Below are 20,570 nucleotides of genomic sequence, written 5' to 3' on the forward strand. Positions count from 1 at the left end.
TGAACCCTCGTCCGGGGACAGTCGTCTCTGACGCTGTCAGCGCTTGTTTATCGCAGAAGTGAACCTCTACATAATATCGATAAAAAATACATATATGTAAAAATTACATAGTTTTCCAAGTATTTAAACATGACAGGCATTGAGTTATGGGGAATTGGCATTGCCGTCCTGAATGTTATGTATTCATTTGCGTATCTGGGACCCTCTATTGGCGACTATTTCACGGCTGATGAAGGCGGTAAGATATTTGAATCATTTAATTAAGCATAAAATATACTCGTGTCTATATGTGTGTCAGCTAGTTGAACGACTCTCTGCTTCTTCTAGATATACTGCCCTGGGTGTGGATTCTTGTATACACTTGCAACGCGGCTCTGAACACGTATTTCTTTCTACGCATGCTCAAGAGCGATCTTATAGCCATATTGCTCTGGCTCTCTTTCACCTGCATGCTCTTGCTATTCCGTCTGTTTGGTATTCACTATGGCAAAGTGAGTTCAACATACAAAATACTTGCAATAGCTGTAAATGGTGAGTAGTTTCGCTTAGTCACAATTATGCACAACTAACAAAGGGTTTTCCCCCAACAGTTTACATATTCATCACGCTTATAATTATGGGCGTTGTTTACAAGAAACTTAACAACTCCAAAGAGGAACCGGTCAACAATCCGCCTGCACAACCTTGGGGAGCTGTCAATAGAACTGGCAAAACTGTATCATCTTCCGTTAACAGGACTGTTGCCTATAATACGAATGAATCAATCAGTTTTATTACACAGTCCAATTTATATGCAGAAAGAAATGGAAGAAATAATGGGACAACATCGGGGGCAAGAACAGCTGGACACATGGCCTCAAATGCCATGTATTATCACGATAATTCCTTTTTGAATTGTTGTGATAATACGGCAGATGATACTGCAGGATGTCTCTGCGACGATAATGGCAATGAAGGTGGATGTGATGGATGTGACGGTGGAGGCGATGGAGGAGGATGTGACGGTGGAGGTGATGGAGGTGGTTGTGACGGCGGAGGAGGAGACGATGGAGGCGGATGTGACGGTGGAGGCGGAGACGATGGAGGAGGATGTGACGGTGGAGGTGACGGAGGCGGTGATTGCGGAGGCGGTAGTGATGATTAGGATTTAAACATCAACTTAAACTCGACCAGCAAATATTCCAAAATAATATTTTTTATTATTAATCTGCTCGAATAAGTCATGGGTCAACTTAAAGCTGCCTGCAACAAATATAAATGCCATTAGAAATGCCTTAAGTGAACTATACATTTTAAGTACTTATCACTACGAATTTTTTACATTTATATAAATATTAATATTATGACAAAATGTACAGCAAATGTACGTCTTTTAAATCAAATTTTAAGATTTATTTTGAAAAAGAGAACATAATCAAGTCCTTATCTTATTTAAAAAAAAATGTATTTTTTCACTGTGCGTTTGGGCTAAACATTTTAAAATTATATTTGATCACTTTATTGGACTTAAATTCACCAACTCAAAGTGAATTCAATGCGCTAAATATTTTCAGATTGAAATAGACAGTCTAAAGATATTTTATTTCGACAAATCATTTCGAAAGTGAAAGTTGGGTCAGGCCTGATTGAATATATTTGGATTATTAATGCCGTAAGAGTATTCATACTTTGACTAGAAGCATTCACTTCATTCATTGCGAAAGTGCGAGAGTGCCAAAGCACGTGCTCTCAACATTTGCTTCGTCTACACTCTCTCACTTGTCGACTCACTCACTCACTCGCTTGCCTGCTCGCACACCATCATTCTCACTTGTTCGCTCTCACACTCAGTCACGCTCTCTTCAAAGCGCTCTCTTGCTGCTGACCAATAACTCGGTCGTTCGCCAGTCTACGCAGAGCCGTCTTATGAAGCGGGCGCTCAGCATTTGTTAAGAAACGAGTATATTCGTTTATTCTCACATTTCTTTCCTTCAAATTCGCACATCTATTAGCTTCAATAAATAATGGTCGAGTATCCAAACAATTTAAAGCTGAGTGGCCTTGGTGTTGCCGGTGTTAACGTAGCTTATTCAATTGTCTTCTTGGGAGTCGCCCTTCAAAATATATTGAGCTACACAACCAGTGAGAAATGAACAATTTATCTTCTATAGAAGTGCTTGCATATAAAAGAGTATTCCCGTTTTATAGACTTTCTGGATTGGTTCTTGTTTGGAGTGTATGTAATAAACATTTCTGTAAACACTACATATATTGGACGCTTTCTCAAGGGGGATCACTTTGCCGTAGTATTGTGGTTCTCTTGTACATTTATTGTGTATTTCTTGCGATTTTTCCTCACTGACTATTTTAAATGGAGTAAGGGGCTCAAGATATTAAACGTACTTGTAAATAGTGAGTACTTTGTCAATATTAATTTCCTTAGAATTTGTTCAATTCACATACATTTATTTGTTTACAGTCTACATACTCGTCTCCTTCATTATTATGGCCATAGTTTACCTAAAACTAACCGATCCAGCTGCAAACATAACGAAAGAAAGAAATACGAATTGGAAAACCCTATTAAGAAGTGAAATAAATACCAAATCTGTTTGTGCGAAAACTCCTGAAATAAGCAATTTTGTTGCTCCCCAAAAATCTGATTTGAATGATTGCAGTTCCTCAAATGCTTATGAAGCCAAAAATTCTGATATGAATGCCAGTACTTTAAATTGTAATATTGTATATTATATGCCCAGCGTGGCAGAATTTGTGTTCATTGATTCAGATAATGTTCAGCTGAGCAACACTGATAAGAAACTTTGTGATAATACAAGCTGTCACGATGATAATAAAATTGGAAAGGACAGGAACAACTACCTCGATGATAAGAATTAGTGAGGTGAAACCGATGATAGCAGAGGGAACAGCAGTGATTCGACATAGAATTGAATATATGTATATAATATATTTTATCAATACTCAAGTACTACCCTAATCTCATGTGCAATTATTTTGCAATTAAGTTACTCGAATAATATAAGAGTCGACTTGCATATACCCTATAAAACAAAGTCTACCTCATAATACAGCCATAAATGCTATTGTAAACGTAGTGAGTTTTATTATTTCATAAATGCAGCTTTTTACTCATTTTATGGATTTGTTTTAAAGCGATTTAATGATTCTTAAACAACGTTTACTTCAAGGGTGCGCGCAATTCGAGCAAACAGTGAGGAGTATTAGTTTGTTATGTGAATGTGAATGTGAATGGGTTCCACAGCACGTGCTCGCAGCTATTGGACTCTTTGGTATTCTCTCTCTCTTGGTATCTCACTCTTTCGCTCTCTCACACTCTCTTGAGGGGCTGACCAGCGGAACAATCGCCAGTCTACGCTGAACCCTCGTTCGGGGCGAGCGGTCTCGGGTCCGGATTCACGCTTGTTGATGTCGTAAGAGCGAATTCATTGCCACCATAAAAGGAACATTGCATGTCAAGATGAGTATAATTTTGGACTTGGGCCTTGGCATTTCCCTAATCAATATCTACTACTCGCTATCATATTTTCTTATGTGGTGTGTGGAACTGCAACATGACTATGAGAACGGTATGATTACAGATTTGTGTTTCATTTTGTAGTAATTGTTGTTTAACTAATAACCAGATGTTTTGTTTTTTATTTCATAGACAATGAGACATTTGTTTGGCTAGCTGTTTATACGTGCAACCTTTTCCTCAATGCGTTTCTCTTCTTGGGCCTGCGTAAGAGAGATCGTCTGGCCATTCTCGTGTGGTTCTCTTTGACGCTGCTCTGGTTTCTGCCCAAGCTGTATGGCCACTCAAGGGGTTGCCGTCTGGACAGACGTGGGTCAACGTACCAAATAGTCAATCTTGTTATGGAAAGTACGTACTTGTCTGCCACTATCATAAATTAAACTAATCCATAACGTATGCCATCCACAGTCTATGTGATTATATCGTTTATAATCATGCTGTTGGCTTACATTTATCTGCCCCAAAGGAGGAAGCGAAGCACCGAGAAAACCAACAATGATGATCCCTCAGAAATTCCAATGGTTGACTTAATGGACAAAGCTGGCAGCTCGAATATGGAAACGAATGCTAACTTAGTCCACAGTGATTGTGTGGTTCAAAAGTTCAACAGTTTTGAATTTCATCAGGCTGACTACGGAAACGACGATGATTAGACTAAAATGTATATAAAAAACACATAAAAAACTCTTAACATTCCCGCACAACTTAGATAATCTACAACTATAGTATTTTGATATTGTTTTTGGGAGCTAACCAAATGTGAATTTTGTCATTTGTTCCAAAAATGCTCACCTGATGCACTGACTACTGGATAATAGCTAAATACTTATACAGATATACATATATTTATATATACATGCAGATATTGTATGCTTGTTAAGTTTTTTTTTGGTATTTTAATGCCTGACAATAAAAGACCTATGATCATTGCAGCATTACTGTTTCAATTTCAATTATTTGCCAGGAAATTAATCAACTTATCTGAAAAAAAAGTGTTGACAAGAAAACAAACAGACAAACAGCAAAATGAAGAAAAGCTTAACTAACTTTGGTTGGTAGCTGCTGTTGTTGTTTATTGGCTGAAACTGAGATGAAAACTGGCCAAAGGGGAAGGGGAAGCAAAGGGATTACGATCAAAGCGTTCGATTGAGTGTGTCAATAAATTCCTGCCAGTCGTCCAAGTGCAGAACATTTGTCCGGGCATCAGCGATAAATAGTTGCCACACCATCTGTCCCCCTATACTGACTGAGCATCTCTCTAGAGTCTAGGGCACTTTGGCCAAAAGTTTTCGTGTGAATTTAGTGCGGCTCATTAAGCTGACCGGGCCAAGATTCCATGTTCTTCTCAGTCCGACCAACGTCAGTCATGTGTGTGGCTCTCAACATGTATCTATGTGGCACTGTGTGGCACTGTGTGGCAGTGTGTGTCAATGGCTTTTTGTTCAAACTTCATTATGTTGCAATGATGAAGAGGAAATTGTTTGGTCCATTGTCATTCGCAAAGTAATTCTCCTCAAAGGAGCGCAAACATTTGCGCCGTTGATGCCACACGCATTTGTCAATCTTTTTCTTTTTCTCTTCTTTTTTTTTCTTCGTCGACTTTTCGTTTCTTTTCTTTTTATTTAATTTAACTTCTTCGTATATTTTTCTGGCACGCTTAGTATGATTTAAATGAGCGCGCTCATTAAGAAAATTAATGCTAGGCATTCATTAAAAGTGTCAAAGTGCGCACATTAAAGTATCATATAAAACTCAAACAGATCCTTGGTCATGTCCTTGGCTTCACTTTGGCTTCTGCTTTGTCTTTGTGTCTCGATTTTATTAACAAACAAACATTAAAAATACATAAAATGTTGACGCAGCGATGTGTAGCTTTGTTTTCCGCTGCTCATAAAAAAGTATTACAAAAGAGAGTTAGTAAGACAGAGAGCGAAAAAGAGAGAGAGAGCGCACATATTGAAAATATACATTTATAGTGTATGTCGTCTCAGGGCATCTCATAAAACTAAACCGCAATTCATCAGTAAACTCATTTCGGCCTCGTCAACTGGTCGATATTATTTGCTCTGGTTATTGCTGTTGTTGTTGTTGTTGTTTCTGCCGCACAACAACTGCAAATAATTTAGTGCGCCGCCTGAAAATATGCTACAATTTTATGCGCTCATAAAATGCCCAAAATGGTTTTTATTATATGTAATTATTGTGTTGTGCATGTGTGTGGCAGTCACTGTGTGTGTGTGTATGTCAAGTTTATTGGCACATAAAAAGTTGAAAATGAACTGATGATTCCCTTCAACTATCTCTGTCTCTCTTCCTCTCTCTCTCTCTCTCTCTCTCTTTGTCTTGCCACAATTATTAAATTTGAGCTCATTTTCGTTTGTCAGTTGTCAGTTTTTCTGCTTATCTGTGGCACATTTAGCAGGGCAAATTATTAAGCTTTTTACTTAACTTGCAGCCATTTGAAACAATGGCACAAAGTCAACAAACTTCAGCTGCAATTGGCCTTGCAACAGCAGCAGTGGCAGCACTAATCTGCAGCTGGGGTAAGCTTGATTTTATGTCACGCACTCTTGCAATGGAAAAGCTTGTTCGTTCTTAATGCTCCCCAGCACAGACACATACACACATACACACAGCTATATCAGATAGTTTTCAACTGCCACACGTAGCATGCTGCAAGGGTTTTGTCAGTCGTGAGTGCTGCGATTGCATTAAACTCGTAGCTTTAACTTTCTGGCTCATTAGGATGATGTGCACACTTATTAAATGTGTTGGTTAAAATTGCCATTGGCTGTGCATTCAAAATGGCTCATTACTAGTTCCGGATTTCACGTTGCACAACAGCTGCAACAACAACACCAGCAACATACATATTTAATTACAATTCCCTTTATTGTGTTGAATTGCTTTTGCTCATCTCGCCTTCAAAGTCCTTATAGAAGGCAATTCAATTTGCGTAGTGCCTGAAAATCATTTAGCTTTTTGACAATGAACTGGCAGCGAAAATTAGAAAGTTGGCAAACAAAATCAGTTCAAGGAAGTTTACTTAACGACTTTATTATTATTGTGCAGTTGATTTTGCACACATAAGCAATTCTAATTTTAATCTATTAATACAAGCCACTTCATTTGATTAAATTTACAGCAAAATAAGATATCTTTTATATCTTTAAATACATAAGTATATAAACTGAAGATTAAATTTAAAGCTGCATAAATTTCTGAGGGCATTTTAATTTATTTTTATTTTATTTTTCTCAACTATAAACTACAATGAATTTGTAGAGAAATCTAAGATTTGTATTTCAATTGTCCTTATCGATAGTGCCAACAACTAGAAAGCAATTGAATAATCAAAGTCTTTGTCGTGTTTATTGCCATTAAAGTTCAAGTATACCATTTGTTGCCGCTCCTTTGTTAGCCATTCAAAGGCATTAACTTAAATCAGCGCCACGCGTCGTATGCGTAATGTGCCCCTAGCGTTTTGGAGAAAACATAGCTAAATTGTTGGCTATTTTATGAGGTTTGGGGCGGGGACAGGAGGCAGACGACGCATATTTTATAGAACAAGGCACAAATGCAACAATCAAAGTTTTATCGTTGTTCAAATATTGAATAAGGAAATGTTAAAGTGGCAACAAAGAATGGACCGTGACCCCACATAAGCCACAAAGGCAGCGCCAACTTAAAAGACAATCACAGAGAGTACACGAGGGGGAGGTGGGTTCTGATGCTGACCAGCAAATGAACAGACGTCGTAATAATTGCAGACGCCGGAACGCGGCCAAAATGTCACGTACTGGCAATAAACCGTTGCTAATTTACGATGGCCCCTGGACATGAAAAAAGGACATTGGCAGGGCCAATAACAAAGCCTGGACGGTGGCGGAAATCAAATGGCCAACGAAGCGGCCGTCTAAGCAGTCAGTCAGCAGGCCACTTGGAAAGTTGATGCCACCATCATGATGCTGGGTGCTTGGGAATGTGGCACGTTACGGTGGCTGCATAGAAATGGCCTTCAAAATGGACGCAAATATCGAAAATGCCAATAACGCCGCATAGTAGACTAAGCTTAATGCGCATTAGATGAAGGACGCTCAGGAAATGGCCAGAGAAACAAAAAGTGGCACGCACACACACTCATACACACACACACACGCAAGCAGTTGGGTGTGGCAGAGTGTTTCCTTGTATCAAATTGCATTAGTCATATTAAAAACTGCTTAAATGCAAATCTGCCCCCAAAAAAAAAGTGTCAATGTTGAAAGTTGCAACATGCTAATGAAGTTGGCTAAAATGTTTTGTTGACTTTGCAGCTTGATTGGAGCTGAATGGAGCAACAGTTGCAACCGTAAGCTCAGCTTGATTATAAGAATAATGTTGCACTTAAGTAATTTAATTGCCACACGCAACGAGCAGCAACAATTAACGTGCAACAGTCCTCAACAGGCAGCCGCATAATTAAGAGAAATTAAATTTGCAAAATTTCGAAATCGAAAAGTGGCACTCTCTTAAAATTTCCTGTGTGTAGACTTGCCACACAGTATAAGAGCGTGGCATGTGGCAAGCGCGTGCGTTGCCAAAGTCTACAGGAAATCAGCTGATGCCGTTTAGAGCCTTTGCCAGAAACGGCCACATTGAGGCAGTTTGTCAATAGTTATGCTTGGGTATAGGTTAAAGACGCACGCTCCAGCAGCAACAGGACATTAAAGATCAAACAAGTTCCCAGCCCACAACAATTTAAACAGATAAACAATTCAAAGTGACAAAAGTAGAAATCAAAAGTTTAACTAAAATTTAAATCAAAATTTAAACATAAATTGTATTAATTAATAGAGTAATTGCAATCAAAACAAATGTTAAAGTTGACAGTGCGCGTAATGAAATGACAACAAGAAATGAAAAGCCCGCATAATTAGGACGAATAAAGAGGAAAGCAGCAAAAAAGAAAAGTGAAATCAAATACGAAATCAGCCGTTGACACGCACACAGATACAGAGAAACAGACACAGACAGAGACACACACAGATACATACGTGTATGCAGATGTGCAGAGATTGCGGCTGTGAGTCAAGTGCGGGTTGAGGTTGAGGTTGATGTTGAGGTTGGGATTGGAATTGTCCCTCGCCATTGTCTGTTGGTTGTCGCCTGTCTGTTGTCGACTGTCGACTGTCGTCTGTCGTCTGTCGGTTGTCGGTTGCCGCCCGTGACACTCGGTATAAATATTTATGTTGACGAATTTACCTGCGGCAGAGCGTCGCTAATGAAGCGAACACAATGAATGTGAAAGGACATAATTATGCTTATGTGTGAGTATAATGGATACTTATGAATATATATTTTTCATTCGCTTTTTAATTTTACATTTTATTCAACGTGCGCCAAGGTCAGTTAACAGAAAACAGACAACTGCCAACTGCCAACCCGTCAGACCATAAATCCAGTGAGAATTCCAACAACGGAGAAACAGAAAATGAGTATTACTTTGCACTTGGCTTGTGCAATTTCAATCAGAAATCGCTGGAGAGAAATATAAGCAAATATTTTACGAGCATATATTTATTTTTCGTTAGAGCGAGCGACGATTCTGAGTGCAAGTTATGGCTACCTTTTCGATTGGTTTTATTGCCATTATTGTTTATCACTGCAAATGTTGCTGCACTTCAAATTTGTGCTGTTTTGCTGTATGATAAATTGCATTGTAAGCAACTTGGCCTTAGTTTTAAAACTGTGTGCAAGTCTAACGGTTCATCCGCTTCAATTGACTAGTTTAATAACTAACTACACAGCAAAGAGTTGTTGAAAACAATAAAAATTAAAAAACTTTCTGGACATGCTGCAAGTTCAAAGTGCAGATTGCAGTACGTAGAAAGTTATGCCTCAATATCCATTGATTTTAATTCAAGTTGAATATTCTTCGCTCATTTAAAAAGAGTTCTCTTTACTAACTCTTTTAATTTGCCAACTTTGCTTTATTGTTCTCCATTTTGCAACTATAATATACATATTTGATTAAAACATTTGCTAAATAAAAAGCCACTGCTAATTGGCACATTGTACGAATGCCACAAACAGTCGGACAAAGGGACAGACGGCAATAAAGAGGGTAGAATTGAGGGAGATGAACACAAAAGTTCTGGGCAATGGACATAGCAAATAGAATTAAAATGTGTGCAACACATTTTCAAATGTCCACACAGACAGAGTTAGAGCAGAGAAAGGCTGAAAGCGATAGAGATGGCAAAAAGACAGAAAGCTACAAAAAAAATGAGAGAGAAACAGAGAGAGAGAGAGAGAGAAAGGGAGAGAGTTAAGGCTGATAAAGATTATGCTGACACAAAAGTGGTGTGGAGCATTTGCTGCCAGTTTCAGGCAACTGAAAAACTTTTTGTATATTTATTAGAGTATGAATTAATTCAAGTGTGAGCAATGTACGTGTATGTGCGAGTGTGCGAGTGTGCGAGTGTGTGTGTGAGCTTAGATATGTATGTATTCTGCATGCTCGACAGTGTAAAAGGATTCCATATCCCTGACTGCGGTTTTTAAGCAAACGCGTTGCACGTCAGTGTAGCATGCCCCAATGCGAGTTTGTTGCAAACGTCAGCAACTTGTTGTTTTTTTTTTTTTGTATTGTACTTTTTACATGTTGCGGCTCCTGTTACAGTTGTAACTCTTAAACCTTCGCCTGGAATTTGATAAAAAAAAAAATAGCATACACACTCACATACAACAACAACTGCAATAGCAGCAACTAGAGGAACAACATGAGCAAACCACTCGCATTCATAATTAAAAGCGATTCGGGGAATGCATAAAAAAACATCTAATAAAAGTTGCAAAAAAGATAGTAGAAAAAGTTAACACAGGCACAGCTCACAAGCATTTATAGTAGTGCATTTATTAATAGCCCGACGAGCCCAGCAAAGCTAAGGAGCCGGGAGGGGAAGGGTATGTGAGCGGAGGTGGGAGCTGTAAGGTTGAGCTTACCTTGACTATGAAAATATCTCTCACACATGAGCTACTTGGGCGCATCGGCCTGCCACACTGTCACTGCCACGCTGACACTGCCACAATGTCACACGGTCGGTGCCACTGCCACTGCCACAGTTGCTGTGCCACAGTTGCTGTCCCCACGGTTGACCCCCTTCCTCCCACAGCTCTAAGCTGCATTAACATTTTAGCCAGGGTATGAAAAACCCAAAAGACACACATATTTATACAACAGTTTAGCAGCTTTCCTAGCTCAGTCTCCGCCTCAGACTCAGAGCGAGGGCTGGTTAAGAAATAACCCACTAGTTGGAAATTAATCATTAATTATTAATGTTAATATTATATTAGTATTATCAAATTAATTTAATTTTAATGTATATCTTTTTATTTATGGCTATAATTCACCAACTAAATTAATTAAAATTTATTTTTAACTTTCTTTTAAATTTCTTTCCATTTTATTAAAGCCGCTATAAAGATTTTTTACCAATAAAATTTTTATATATAAAATATTATTATTTTTTCTTTTTATATTTTTACAGAAAAGATACAAACTCTCTCATAGCCGAGATGGCTGAACAGTAGCTTTACCTATCTATTTGTATTTTCAGAAAATTATGCTAAAAGTTTGAAAAATTGAAACATTGTTTTCAAAACTCATCCTTTCAAATTTTGTTTGCTACAATATTCTGCTTCTCCCCTCGCTTAACACTATAACTACAATAATTTTTAATGATCGCTTGCACAAATTATAGAAAAAAGACTAGCTTGCTTATAATATCGATAGCAAACTGCATGATCAGCCCTCGCAGTTAGTCAAGGCAGTTTGTTTAGTCTCTGTGTATCTTTCTTCGCCTGCAACCACACACATTTGTTAATATGTATGCTCACACACACACACACATACACAAATACACATGCAAAATTACAAAGAGATGCAAACGAAGGTGTGTGTTTAGTATTTGTTAGGTTGCTGCCTCGCTGACTGCCTCGCTGTTGCACCTTGACACAGACAAAGGTCACAATAATGTGTTGCATTCTTATATATATGCAAAAGGGCAAGTGGCACAGCGCCACTAACTGTGGCACACTCTCTTCTGTATTAAATGATTAGAAAGCCAAAGGTCTGTTCAAAAAGTATTCTTTATTATTAACATTTGCTGCTTTAAAAGGCAAACATATGGAATTTAGCTGCGAAACGGTGGTGTTCTCTCATTTGTCCGAAACTCACTACGTTGCTCATAGTGGAGGCGACTCCCCGAGTTCTGGCGATAATTCTGGGGCAGACTTGATGCAGGCAACAGCAGCTGCAGCAGACACAGCAGCAACACCAGCAGAAATCCGTGTTCTTTCAGCAACATCTTGAAATAAACTGAGAAGAACTGAGACTGAAAAACACTTGATTATCAATAGAGGAATTGAGATAACGAAGGGTCAAAGATTGAGACTGGGATTATCAGCAAGATACACTTTAATAATATTACTTATGCATAACAGACTTGAATATCAATTAAATAAAATATGTTATTTATATATAAAATATTTTTTTATTTAATTTTAAATTACAATTACAATTACAATAGAGGAATTGAGATAAAGAGGGGTCAAAGATTGAGACTGGGATTATCACCAAGATACACTTTAATAATTTTACTTATGCATAGCAGACTTAAATTTCAATTAAATAAAATATGTTATTAATATATGACATATTTCTTTATTTAATTTAAAATTGCAAGACCTCTTTTATTTTTTTGCGTGTTATTTATTGTTAAGTTAATTATAGTAAATTGATAAATAATAAAACGCAGTTTAATACTTGTAACTTTACACTGCATAACAAATTTAAGCTTAAATTGAATAATACTTGAATTATATAAGTTGCACTTTCATTTTTAGTTGGCAATTTGCTGACGCGTTATGATTACACGTTGTTGCTGTTGTCTCTATATGGATTTTGTGGCAAATCAAATGAATTATTTTCGTTCGCATTTTATTTTTGCCCTCACAACTGGCAGTCTATCTCTAGCACTCACACTCTCTCTCTCTCACTCTCTATCTCTCTCTGTTTCGCTTTTGTCATTTCAGTATACGTGTTAAGTGCTTGGCAAGCACGATTAAGGCGCTTTATCGCCCGCAACAACGGCACCAACACGAACGACAAGAGCACCAGCAGCAGCAGCAGCAACAACAGCAACATCGGCAACAACAGCAGCAGCAAAAACAACTGAAACAAAATCAACAGCAACAGCTGCGACGCCAGCAACAAAGGCGCTTACGGCGAGCCTTGTCGCAACAGCAACAACAACAGCAGCATCAACATCAGCAGCAACATCAACAGCAACAACAACTGTTTTAAGTACTCGCATATACACTGGCACGCCCATTGACACAGAAGTGGGCGTTTAAGTAGAAGCAACAACAACAAAAAAATATTCGTGTACATTATGCTTGGCGCAATGACAACGCCAGCAACATTGCTGGAGTTTGGGGCAATTGGTGATGTTCCAAGCATTTTGGAAATAGAACTGCCAGCAATATTGTTCAACGAGAGTCTTTACATTGAACTGAATGGCAGTGTGACACAGTTGGATGCCAGTGGCATTCACCAGGCCAGCTGGAACATAAGCAACAACATCACAAACACTGGCAGCAGCAGCAGCAACAGCAGCAACAACAGCAGCGGCAACAGCAGCAGCAGCGGCAATGCAAGCGGCAACATCACGCAGTTGGCGGAGGAGGAGCAGAGGGCCGCCAATGAGAGGGCAGCTGCTGAGTTCTTGCTGCTGGTCAAGATGGTTGCCATGGCCGTTGTGCTCGGCCTAATGATACTCGTCACCATTATAGGCAAGTACTTGGCCCAAAAGTTTATCAAAAATACATTCAAGTCGCATTTGCTTCCGCTTAAAGCAGCAGCTGGCAATTTAAGTAGAGCATCCCCAAAGTAGGCATGGCAGGGGGGCGGGGGGGGGGGCGGTTGTCTGTGGGCGTGTTGCCAGATTTAGGCGTTAAATTATTCTCAAATTTATGCCGCCGGGGAATTTGGTGCAAAAGTTTCGATATCGCCGCCAAAGTGAACTGTAAATGAAGTGAAATTTATGATGCTGAAGATTTTTATTGCGCCCCTTGAAAATTTTTATTGATTTTCGGCTTACGAAGATGATTTGCTGCCTGCTGCCAGCTGCCAGGGGCTGAAACGAGATTGGAGTGTGGTTTGATGGAGTGTGTGGCACGAAAGCGTGGCAACTTTTGCTTAGAGTCGCGTTAAAAAGCTTTGTGTTAAACGCCACACTTAGGCTGCCACTGCGACTCTGACTGAGATAGTGAGTGAGACAGAGACGGAGACTGAAGAAGATAGAAGAAGTTGGAGTAGGAGACTTTGAGATTCTCCTGGGTACTAGGACTAACGACAAACGACAACGTTGACAACGACAAAATAAAGTTTGAAAATGTTTGTCGCTTTTTTAAGCATTTTCGCTTTTGTTTTTTTTTTTTTTTTGTAATTGTGTTGCTGTTGTCGGCACGTGAAAAGCTATTAAAAGCGCGCCAAGGCGTCATATGGAAATTACACATGCACAAGCACAAACACACGTAAGCAGGCACTCAGCCTGAAACACACACACACACACACACAGACACACATAGATAACATATATAGAGACAGAAGTGTTGTTGCTCGGCACACGCGTCGTATGCGCAACATTCAGGGCAAAGAAAGCGACAGCGACAGCGACTGCTTCATATGCAAATGCATTTCTGGCACAAGCGAGGCGAGGACAAAACGTTTTCATAACTTGCAGACAAGCGCTGGCTTTCATCAACAACAACAACAACAACAACACAGCACAGACAGACAATTGGCAGCGCGAAAGAGATGGGGTAAGAGGGGGGCACAATTTGCCAAGTTGCCTGCGCTTAATCAAAGCAAGCGATGTCAGCCAGGCAGCCTCTGCTCTCATTTGCATCACACAGCGACTGACAGAAGCTGCCAGCATCGTGCATCGTGCAACGTGCAACACGGTGCCGCACGTGCAGCAGAGTCACGACGACAGCAACTGCCGCACTATGCACGATTGCCGGCAATTAGGCAGGTCTTTGTATAGGTTCTTGGCTGCTGATTGATTTCAGCATAGTTGAACAGTTGACCCAATTTTATAGATGGCATTTTAATAAGGTCTAAGGTCAAAGGTTGCACCAGCAAGTTAAGTTCACGTAAAAGTCAATTGCTTAAATAAAGCAAAATCAATGCAAATGAGTACCAAGATTTCTTGATATGTTTAACAGATAATTTTTACAGCTAAATAAGTTTATTTTGGAGTAAAATAATTTATTTATAACTTTTGAGAAAAAAGTATAAGTGTAAAAAGTATTATTTTACTTTTCAAGAATTTCACTTGAATAAACCCCGCATTTATTTCCCAGTATATCAGATTTCGTTGTTCTTAAAATCAAAGACGTAATCTTCTGAGGAAATATGCAAATGTCTGGAATTATAATTCTGGGTATAATAGAACAAAAATAGAATTTCACAAATTAAATTTGTTCTACAATAAAAAACACTTTATTACAATAAGTTGTCTGTTCCTTTTCTGAGTTATTAATATAACTATTGATAACTATTTAATAACCATTATAATTCTGAGTATAAAAGAATAAAAATAGAATTTGACAAATTAAATTTGTTCTACAATAAAATACACTCTATTTTTACAAGTTTTCTGTTCCTTTTCTGGGTATTAATATTACAATTGATAACAATTTAATAACAATTATAGTTCTGGGTATAATAGAATAAAAGACAAATTAAATTTGTTCTACAATAAAATACACTTTATTTTTACAAGTTGCCTGTTCCTTTTCAAAGTTATTAATATAACTATTTATACCAAAAAATTTATTTGTATATATCGTTATATTTTTTTTTTCTACTTTTCTATCCTTCAGTGTATTAAAGTTATTTTTATTAAAATGTATACTGCAATTCTATTTATATAAAATAAATGCATATTTTGTTTATTTATATAGGAAATGTATTCGTTATCGCTGCTATCATTCTGGAGCGCAACTTGCAAAATGTGGCTAATTATTTGGTGGCATCTCTGGCAGTTGCTGATTTATTTGTTGCCTGTCTTGTCATGCCGCTTGGCGCCGTCTACGAGGTAAGTTGTTGCTACTGCTTCTGTTGTTGTTGTTATTGTTGTTGTTGTTGTTGTCATGATGTTGCTTTGTTGTCGAAAGCAGTGCAGCAACACAAACTTCATTACCCTAATGGAAACTTGGAACGAAGAGCGTGCAAATGAAATTAAGCGCAAAGAGTTGACTTTGCCTGTTATCCAAGTGGGAGAGAGAGAGAGAGAGATAGGGAGTGTGTGTGTGAGTGTGGTTGTGCGTGTGTATGCGTAATGAGCCATCGTGCGTTGTTAATTGTTTAACTTGCGTCATCTTGAGAGACAATGACATAATTTAATTGCACTCACCACTCAAATCCTTATCCTTGCAACTGTACAATATATATCAACCCATACAGATAAGTAACGGATGGATCCTGGGACCTGAACTCTGCGACATTTGGACATCGTGCGATGTGCTATGCTGCACAGCATCTATACTCCACCTGGTGGCCATTGCGGCAGACAGGTGAGTAATCACAGTTAAGAGAACTCTACCTAATGCAAATGCTCACATTACGCATACGCTCTGTTGTACGGGTATATACATAGATATTGGACTGTTACGAATATTGATTACAACAATTTGCGAACTCCACGACGAGTTTTCCTTATGATATTTTGCGTTTGGTTTGCCGCTTTGATTGTGTCGCTGGCACCGCAGTTTGGCTGGAAGGATCCGGATTACATGAAGCGCATCGAGGAGCAGCATTGCATGGTATCACAGGATGTGGCCTATCAGGTAAAGTTCGATCTGTAAATGTATCGAAATCAACTGTATCAACTGGTATTCCTGCTGCAGATATTCGCCACATGTTGCACCTTCTATGTGCCACTATTGGTCATCTTGTTTCTCTACTGGAAGATCTATTTAATTGCCAGGAAGCGCATTCAGCGTCGCACACAAAAGTCCTTAAATGTGACGCTCACTGAAACCGAGGTGAGTAATCGATATACTTGCCCACAATTAAAGTGATAAATTCCAGGAAAATAAATTCCGCTTGACAAAAGCACAAGAATATTACGCATACGCACTGAGTGCTATCTAATGAAATTTGGCTCATAATGAGCGGGTCATTAACTGAAACCATAATGCGAATCCTTTGCTGCCCATTAGGATGCCCCCAACGAGCACTTGATGCCCCGATATCCAACAATGCCACAGCTAGGATTTATGCCTCATCCACTCCACATCCACTTGTGGGCGGGCAAACAAACATTCTATTCGCTGGAATAAAGCAGCGAATTCCGCTGAATTGCCCAAATAAATAGCTGAAAGCAAAATGTGCCTCTGGGGTGTGACTTGCAGCACATGAATAGCACGCTTGTAATAGATTAATTTATGAATTCAAGTGAAAACTGAAACAGGCATGAATTCACTTTTCAATGTTTTACCATAATACTTTGTTAAACAATTAAAGGGGGAATATTTCTGCATTTTAGTTGTATATTTTAGTTTACCATAATAATTATAATTAAAATTTTTCACCATTGTTTCCGCAATTTTTACAGTGTGATTCAACGGCGCCTGATCTGCAAAAGGAGCGAGGAAAGCGACGCATTGCTAAGTTGGGGCTGGACCGGGAGCAGGATCTTTCGGAAACTGAAGCTGCGCAGCTGCAGCGACGCACACGTAAACGCATGAAGATTTGCTTTGGACGTAACACAAATATGGCCCACATCACAGCCGGCTCCGAGGGAGCTGTGGCCCGTTCGATGGCTGCCATTGCTGTTGACTTTGCCAGCCTGGCCATAACGCGAGAGGAGACGGAGTTCAGCACCAGCAACTACGATAACAAAAGCCACGCGGGCACCGAACTGACTACCATATCCAGCGATGCGGATGATGTAAGTAGTGCTTATGACCAAGGTTGCAAGCCTTAACATTTTTTCAAAAAAAATTGATGTCTCATAACTTCATCAAAAATATACCGATTTTTAAGCGGAATGTCATTTTGATCATGATTTGGCCTGTAAAATAATTCTGCATTTAAATTTATTACAACTAAAAAATTTAATATTTTTTCGCTTCTAAGCCATCTAAAATCCAATTTTCCATACCTACCCCTTGACATTTTCTCAAAAACTTTGATCTCTCATAACTTCATCAAAAATTAACCGATTTTCAAGCGAAATATCATTTTGATCATGATTTAGCCTCTAAATTGATTCTGCATTTAAATTTATATCATCTAGAAAATTTGATATTTTTTCGATCCTAAGCCATCTAACATCCAATTTTCCATACTTACCCCTTGACATTTTTTCAAAAACTTTGATCTCTCACAACTTCATCAAAAATTTACCGATTTTCAAGCGGAATGTCATTTTGATCATGATTTGACCTCTAAAATCATTCTGCATTTAAATTTTTTACAACTAAAAAATTTAATATTTTTTCGATTCTAAGCCATCTAACTTCCAATTTTCCATACCTACCCCTTGACATTTTTTAAAAAACTTTGATCCCTCATAACTTTATAAAAAATAAACCGATTTTCAAGCGGAATGTCATTTTGATCATGATTTGGCCTGTAAAATAATTCTGCATTAAAAATATTATTATTCAGAAAATTTGATATTTTTCGATCCTAAGCCATCTAACATCCAATTTTCCATACCTACCCCTTGACATGTTTTCAAAAAATTTGATCTCTCATAACTTCATCAAAAATTAACCGATTTTCAAGCGGAATGTCATTTTGATCATGATTTGGCCTCTAAATTAGTTCTGCATTTAAATTTTTAACATCTGAAAAATTGGATACTTTTCGCTTCTAAGCCATTTAACATCCGATTTTCCATACTTACCCCTTGACATTTTTTCAAAAACTTTGATCTCTCATAACTTTATCAAAAATTAACCGATTTTCAAGCGGAATATCATTTTGATCATGATTTGGCTTGTAAAATAATTCTGCATTAAAATTATTATCATTCAGAAAATTTGATATTTTTTCGATTCTAAGCCATCTAACATCCAATTTTCCATACCTACCCCTTGACATTTTTTAAAAAACTTTGATCTCTCATAACTTTATCAAAAATTAACCGATTTTCAAGCGGAATGTCATTTTGATCATGATTTGGCCTTTTAATTGATTCTGCATTAAAATTATTATCATTCAGAAAATTTGATATTTTTTTGATCCTAAGCCATCTAACATCCAATTTTCCATACCTACCCCTTGACATTTTTTCAAAAATTTTGATCTCTCATAACTTCATCAAAAATTAACCGATTTTCAAGCGGAATGTCATTTTGATCATGATTTGGCCTCTAAATTAGTTCTGCATTTAAATTTTTAACATCTGAAAAATTGGATACTTTTCGCTTCTAAGCCATTTAACATCCGATTTTCCATACTTACCCCTTGACATTTTTTCAAAAACTTTGATCTCTCATAACTTTATCAAAAATTAACCGATTTTCAAGCGGAATGTCATTTTGATCATGATTTGGCCTCTAAATTAGTTCTGCGTTTAAATTTTTAACATCTGAAAAATTTGATATTTTTTCGCTTCTAAGCCATCTAAAATCCAATTTTCCATACCTACCCCTTGACATTTTTTCAAAAACTTTGATCTCTCATAACTTCATCAAAAATTAAACGATTTTCAAGCGGAATGTCATTTTGATCATGATTTGACCTTTTTATTGATTCTGCATTTAAATTTTTTTCATCTAGAAAATTAAATATTTTTTTGTTCTTGGTCTAGCTAATTATTTTGATAACATATTTCCTTGATTTAAATATAATTATTTTACTTATACCCAAGGTTACAAGCCTTCGAGATATTATTCTCTATATTCTTCTCTTCTTTATGGATCTAAATTAAGATAATGACTTAGATATAATTATTTTACTTTTGTAAGATGTACAAAATTTAAAAAAAAAAAAGAAAGAAACTTATACGATTACATATGTTTTTAGCTGCTTTTAGTCTTTAATTATGTTTATTATGTTTGGTCTGTGTTCAAAATGCAACTCTGTTTCTACCAATTCTCTTTACAGTACCGCACGAGCAATGCTAATGAAATCATTACCCTGTCCCAGCAGGTGGCCAGTGCCACACAGCAGCACCTAATAGCCTCCCATCTGAACGCCATAACGCCGTTGGCACAATCCATCGCCATGGGTGGTGGAACAAGCAGCAATCAGTCGACAGGCGAAGGAGATGGCAACAGTCCAGTTGGAGGTGGGGTTGGCAAAGGTGTACTTTCCAGCATTGCCAATCCCCATCAGAAGCTGGCCAAGCGCCGGCAGCTACTGGAGGCGAAACGGGAACGGAAGGCAGCACAAACATTGGCCATCATCACCGGCGCCTTTGTCATCTGTTGGTTGCCCTTCTTTGTTATGGCACTCACAATGAGTCTGTGCAAGGATTGCGAAATTCATCCGGCAGTTGCATCTCTATTTCTCTGGCTGGGCTACTTCAACTCCACACTTAATCCGGTGCGTAAATGAAATGAAAAGGGAAATGGGATTTGTCCATGTTGCCTAAATGGTCTAAATGTCTGAGTCCTTTGTCTGTTTTTGTTCGCGCCAATTATGGTTAATGGTGAAGCCATACTACAACTGATAAGGACTAATGAAAACACTGATAACCATGATTCCCTCTTCACTTTTACTTCAATTTCAACAGGTCATATATACCATATTCAATCCAGAGTTCCGACGCGCCTTCAAGCGGATTCTTTTTGGCCGCAAACATGCGGCACGTGCTCGCAGCGCGAAAATTTGATTTCAACTGAAAGGAAACGAGGACCAGTATCTGTAAGTCCCATCAAAAGGTGAAAGCAACAAGTTACTAACTATGACACAGGCTTCAACTCAATCACATACCAGCTGACAAATGGTATGTACATAAATATG

The 20,570-nt window shown here is 38.1% G+C and overlaps 4 protein-coding genes across 5 annotated transcripts; all 4 read left to right on the top strand.

Moving 5' to 3' along the window:
• On the top strand, window positions 1-1,406 carry LOC117784217 (keratin, type II cytoskeletal 2 epidermal). Of its 2 annotated transcripts, XM_034621890.1 has the most exons (4): window positions 1-238; window positions 328-531; window positions 591-998; window positions 1,044-1,406. In XM_034621890.1, the coding sequence occupies exons 1-4, from the start codon at window positions 130-132 to the stop codon at window positions 1,142-1,144; spliced, it is 822 nt and encodes a 273-aa protein (XP_034477781.1). In that variant the 5' UTR covers window positions 1-129; the 3' UTR covers window positions 1,145-1,406. The 2 variants fall into 2 exon arrangements, with proteins under 2 accessions (XP_034477781.1, XP_034477780.1); XM_034621889.1 differs by having other exon boundaries at window positions 591-1,406.
• Window positions 1,407-1,755: 349 nt separating this feature from the next.
• LOC117784099 lies at window positions 1,756-3,091 on the top strand. Its single transcript, XM_034621718.1, has 3 exons — window positions 1,756-2,121; window positions 2,188-2,391; window positions 2,459-3,091. Exons 1-3 carry the CDS (start codon window positions 2,004-2,006, stop codon window positions 2,875-2,877), a joined length of 741 nt encoding a protein of 246 aa, XP_034477609.1. The 5' UTR covers window positions 1,756-2,003; the 3' UTR covers window positions 2,878-3,091.
• A 177-nt stretch (window positions 3,092-3,268) lies between these two features.
• LOC117784100 lies at window positions 3,269-4,468 on the top strand. Its single transcript, XM_034621720.1, has 3 exons — window positions 3,269-3,587; window positions 3,668-3,883; window positions 3,944-4,468. The coding sequence occupies exons 1-3, from the start codon at window positions 3,479-3,481 to the stop codon at window positions 4,186-4,188; spliced, it is 570 nt and encodes a 189-aa protein (XP_034477611.1). The 5' UTR covers window positions 3,269-3,478; the 3' UTR covers window positions 4,189-4,468.
• An 8,861-nt stretch (window positions 4,469-13,329) lies between these two features.
• LOC117784061 (5-hydroxytryptamine receptor 2B) lies at window positions 13,330-20,195 on the top strand. The gene is made up of 7 exons (XM_034621662.1): window positions 13,330-13,372; window positions 15,551-15,684; window positions 16,053-16,162; window positions 16,246-16,435; window positions 16,496-16,633; window positions 17,206-17,541; window positions 19,710-20,195. The coding sequence occupies exons 1-7, from the start codon at window positions 13,330-13,332 to the stop codon at window positions 20,160-20,162; spliced, it is 1,404 nt and encodes a 467-aa protein (XP_034477553.1). The 3' UTR covers window positions 20,163-20,195.
• The last annotated feature ends 375 nt before the right edge of the window (window positions 20,196-20,570 follow it).

Source organism: Drosophila innubila (assembly GCF_004354385.1).
Source record: "Drosophila innubila isolate TH190305 chromosome 2R unlocalized genomic scaffold, UK_Dinn_1.0 1_C_2R, whole genome shotgun sequence".
Lineage (NCBI taxonomy): Eukaryota > Metazoa > Arthropoda > Insecta > Diptera > Drosophilidae > Drosophila > Drosophila innubila.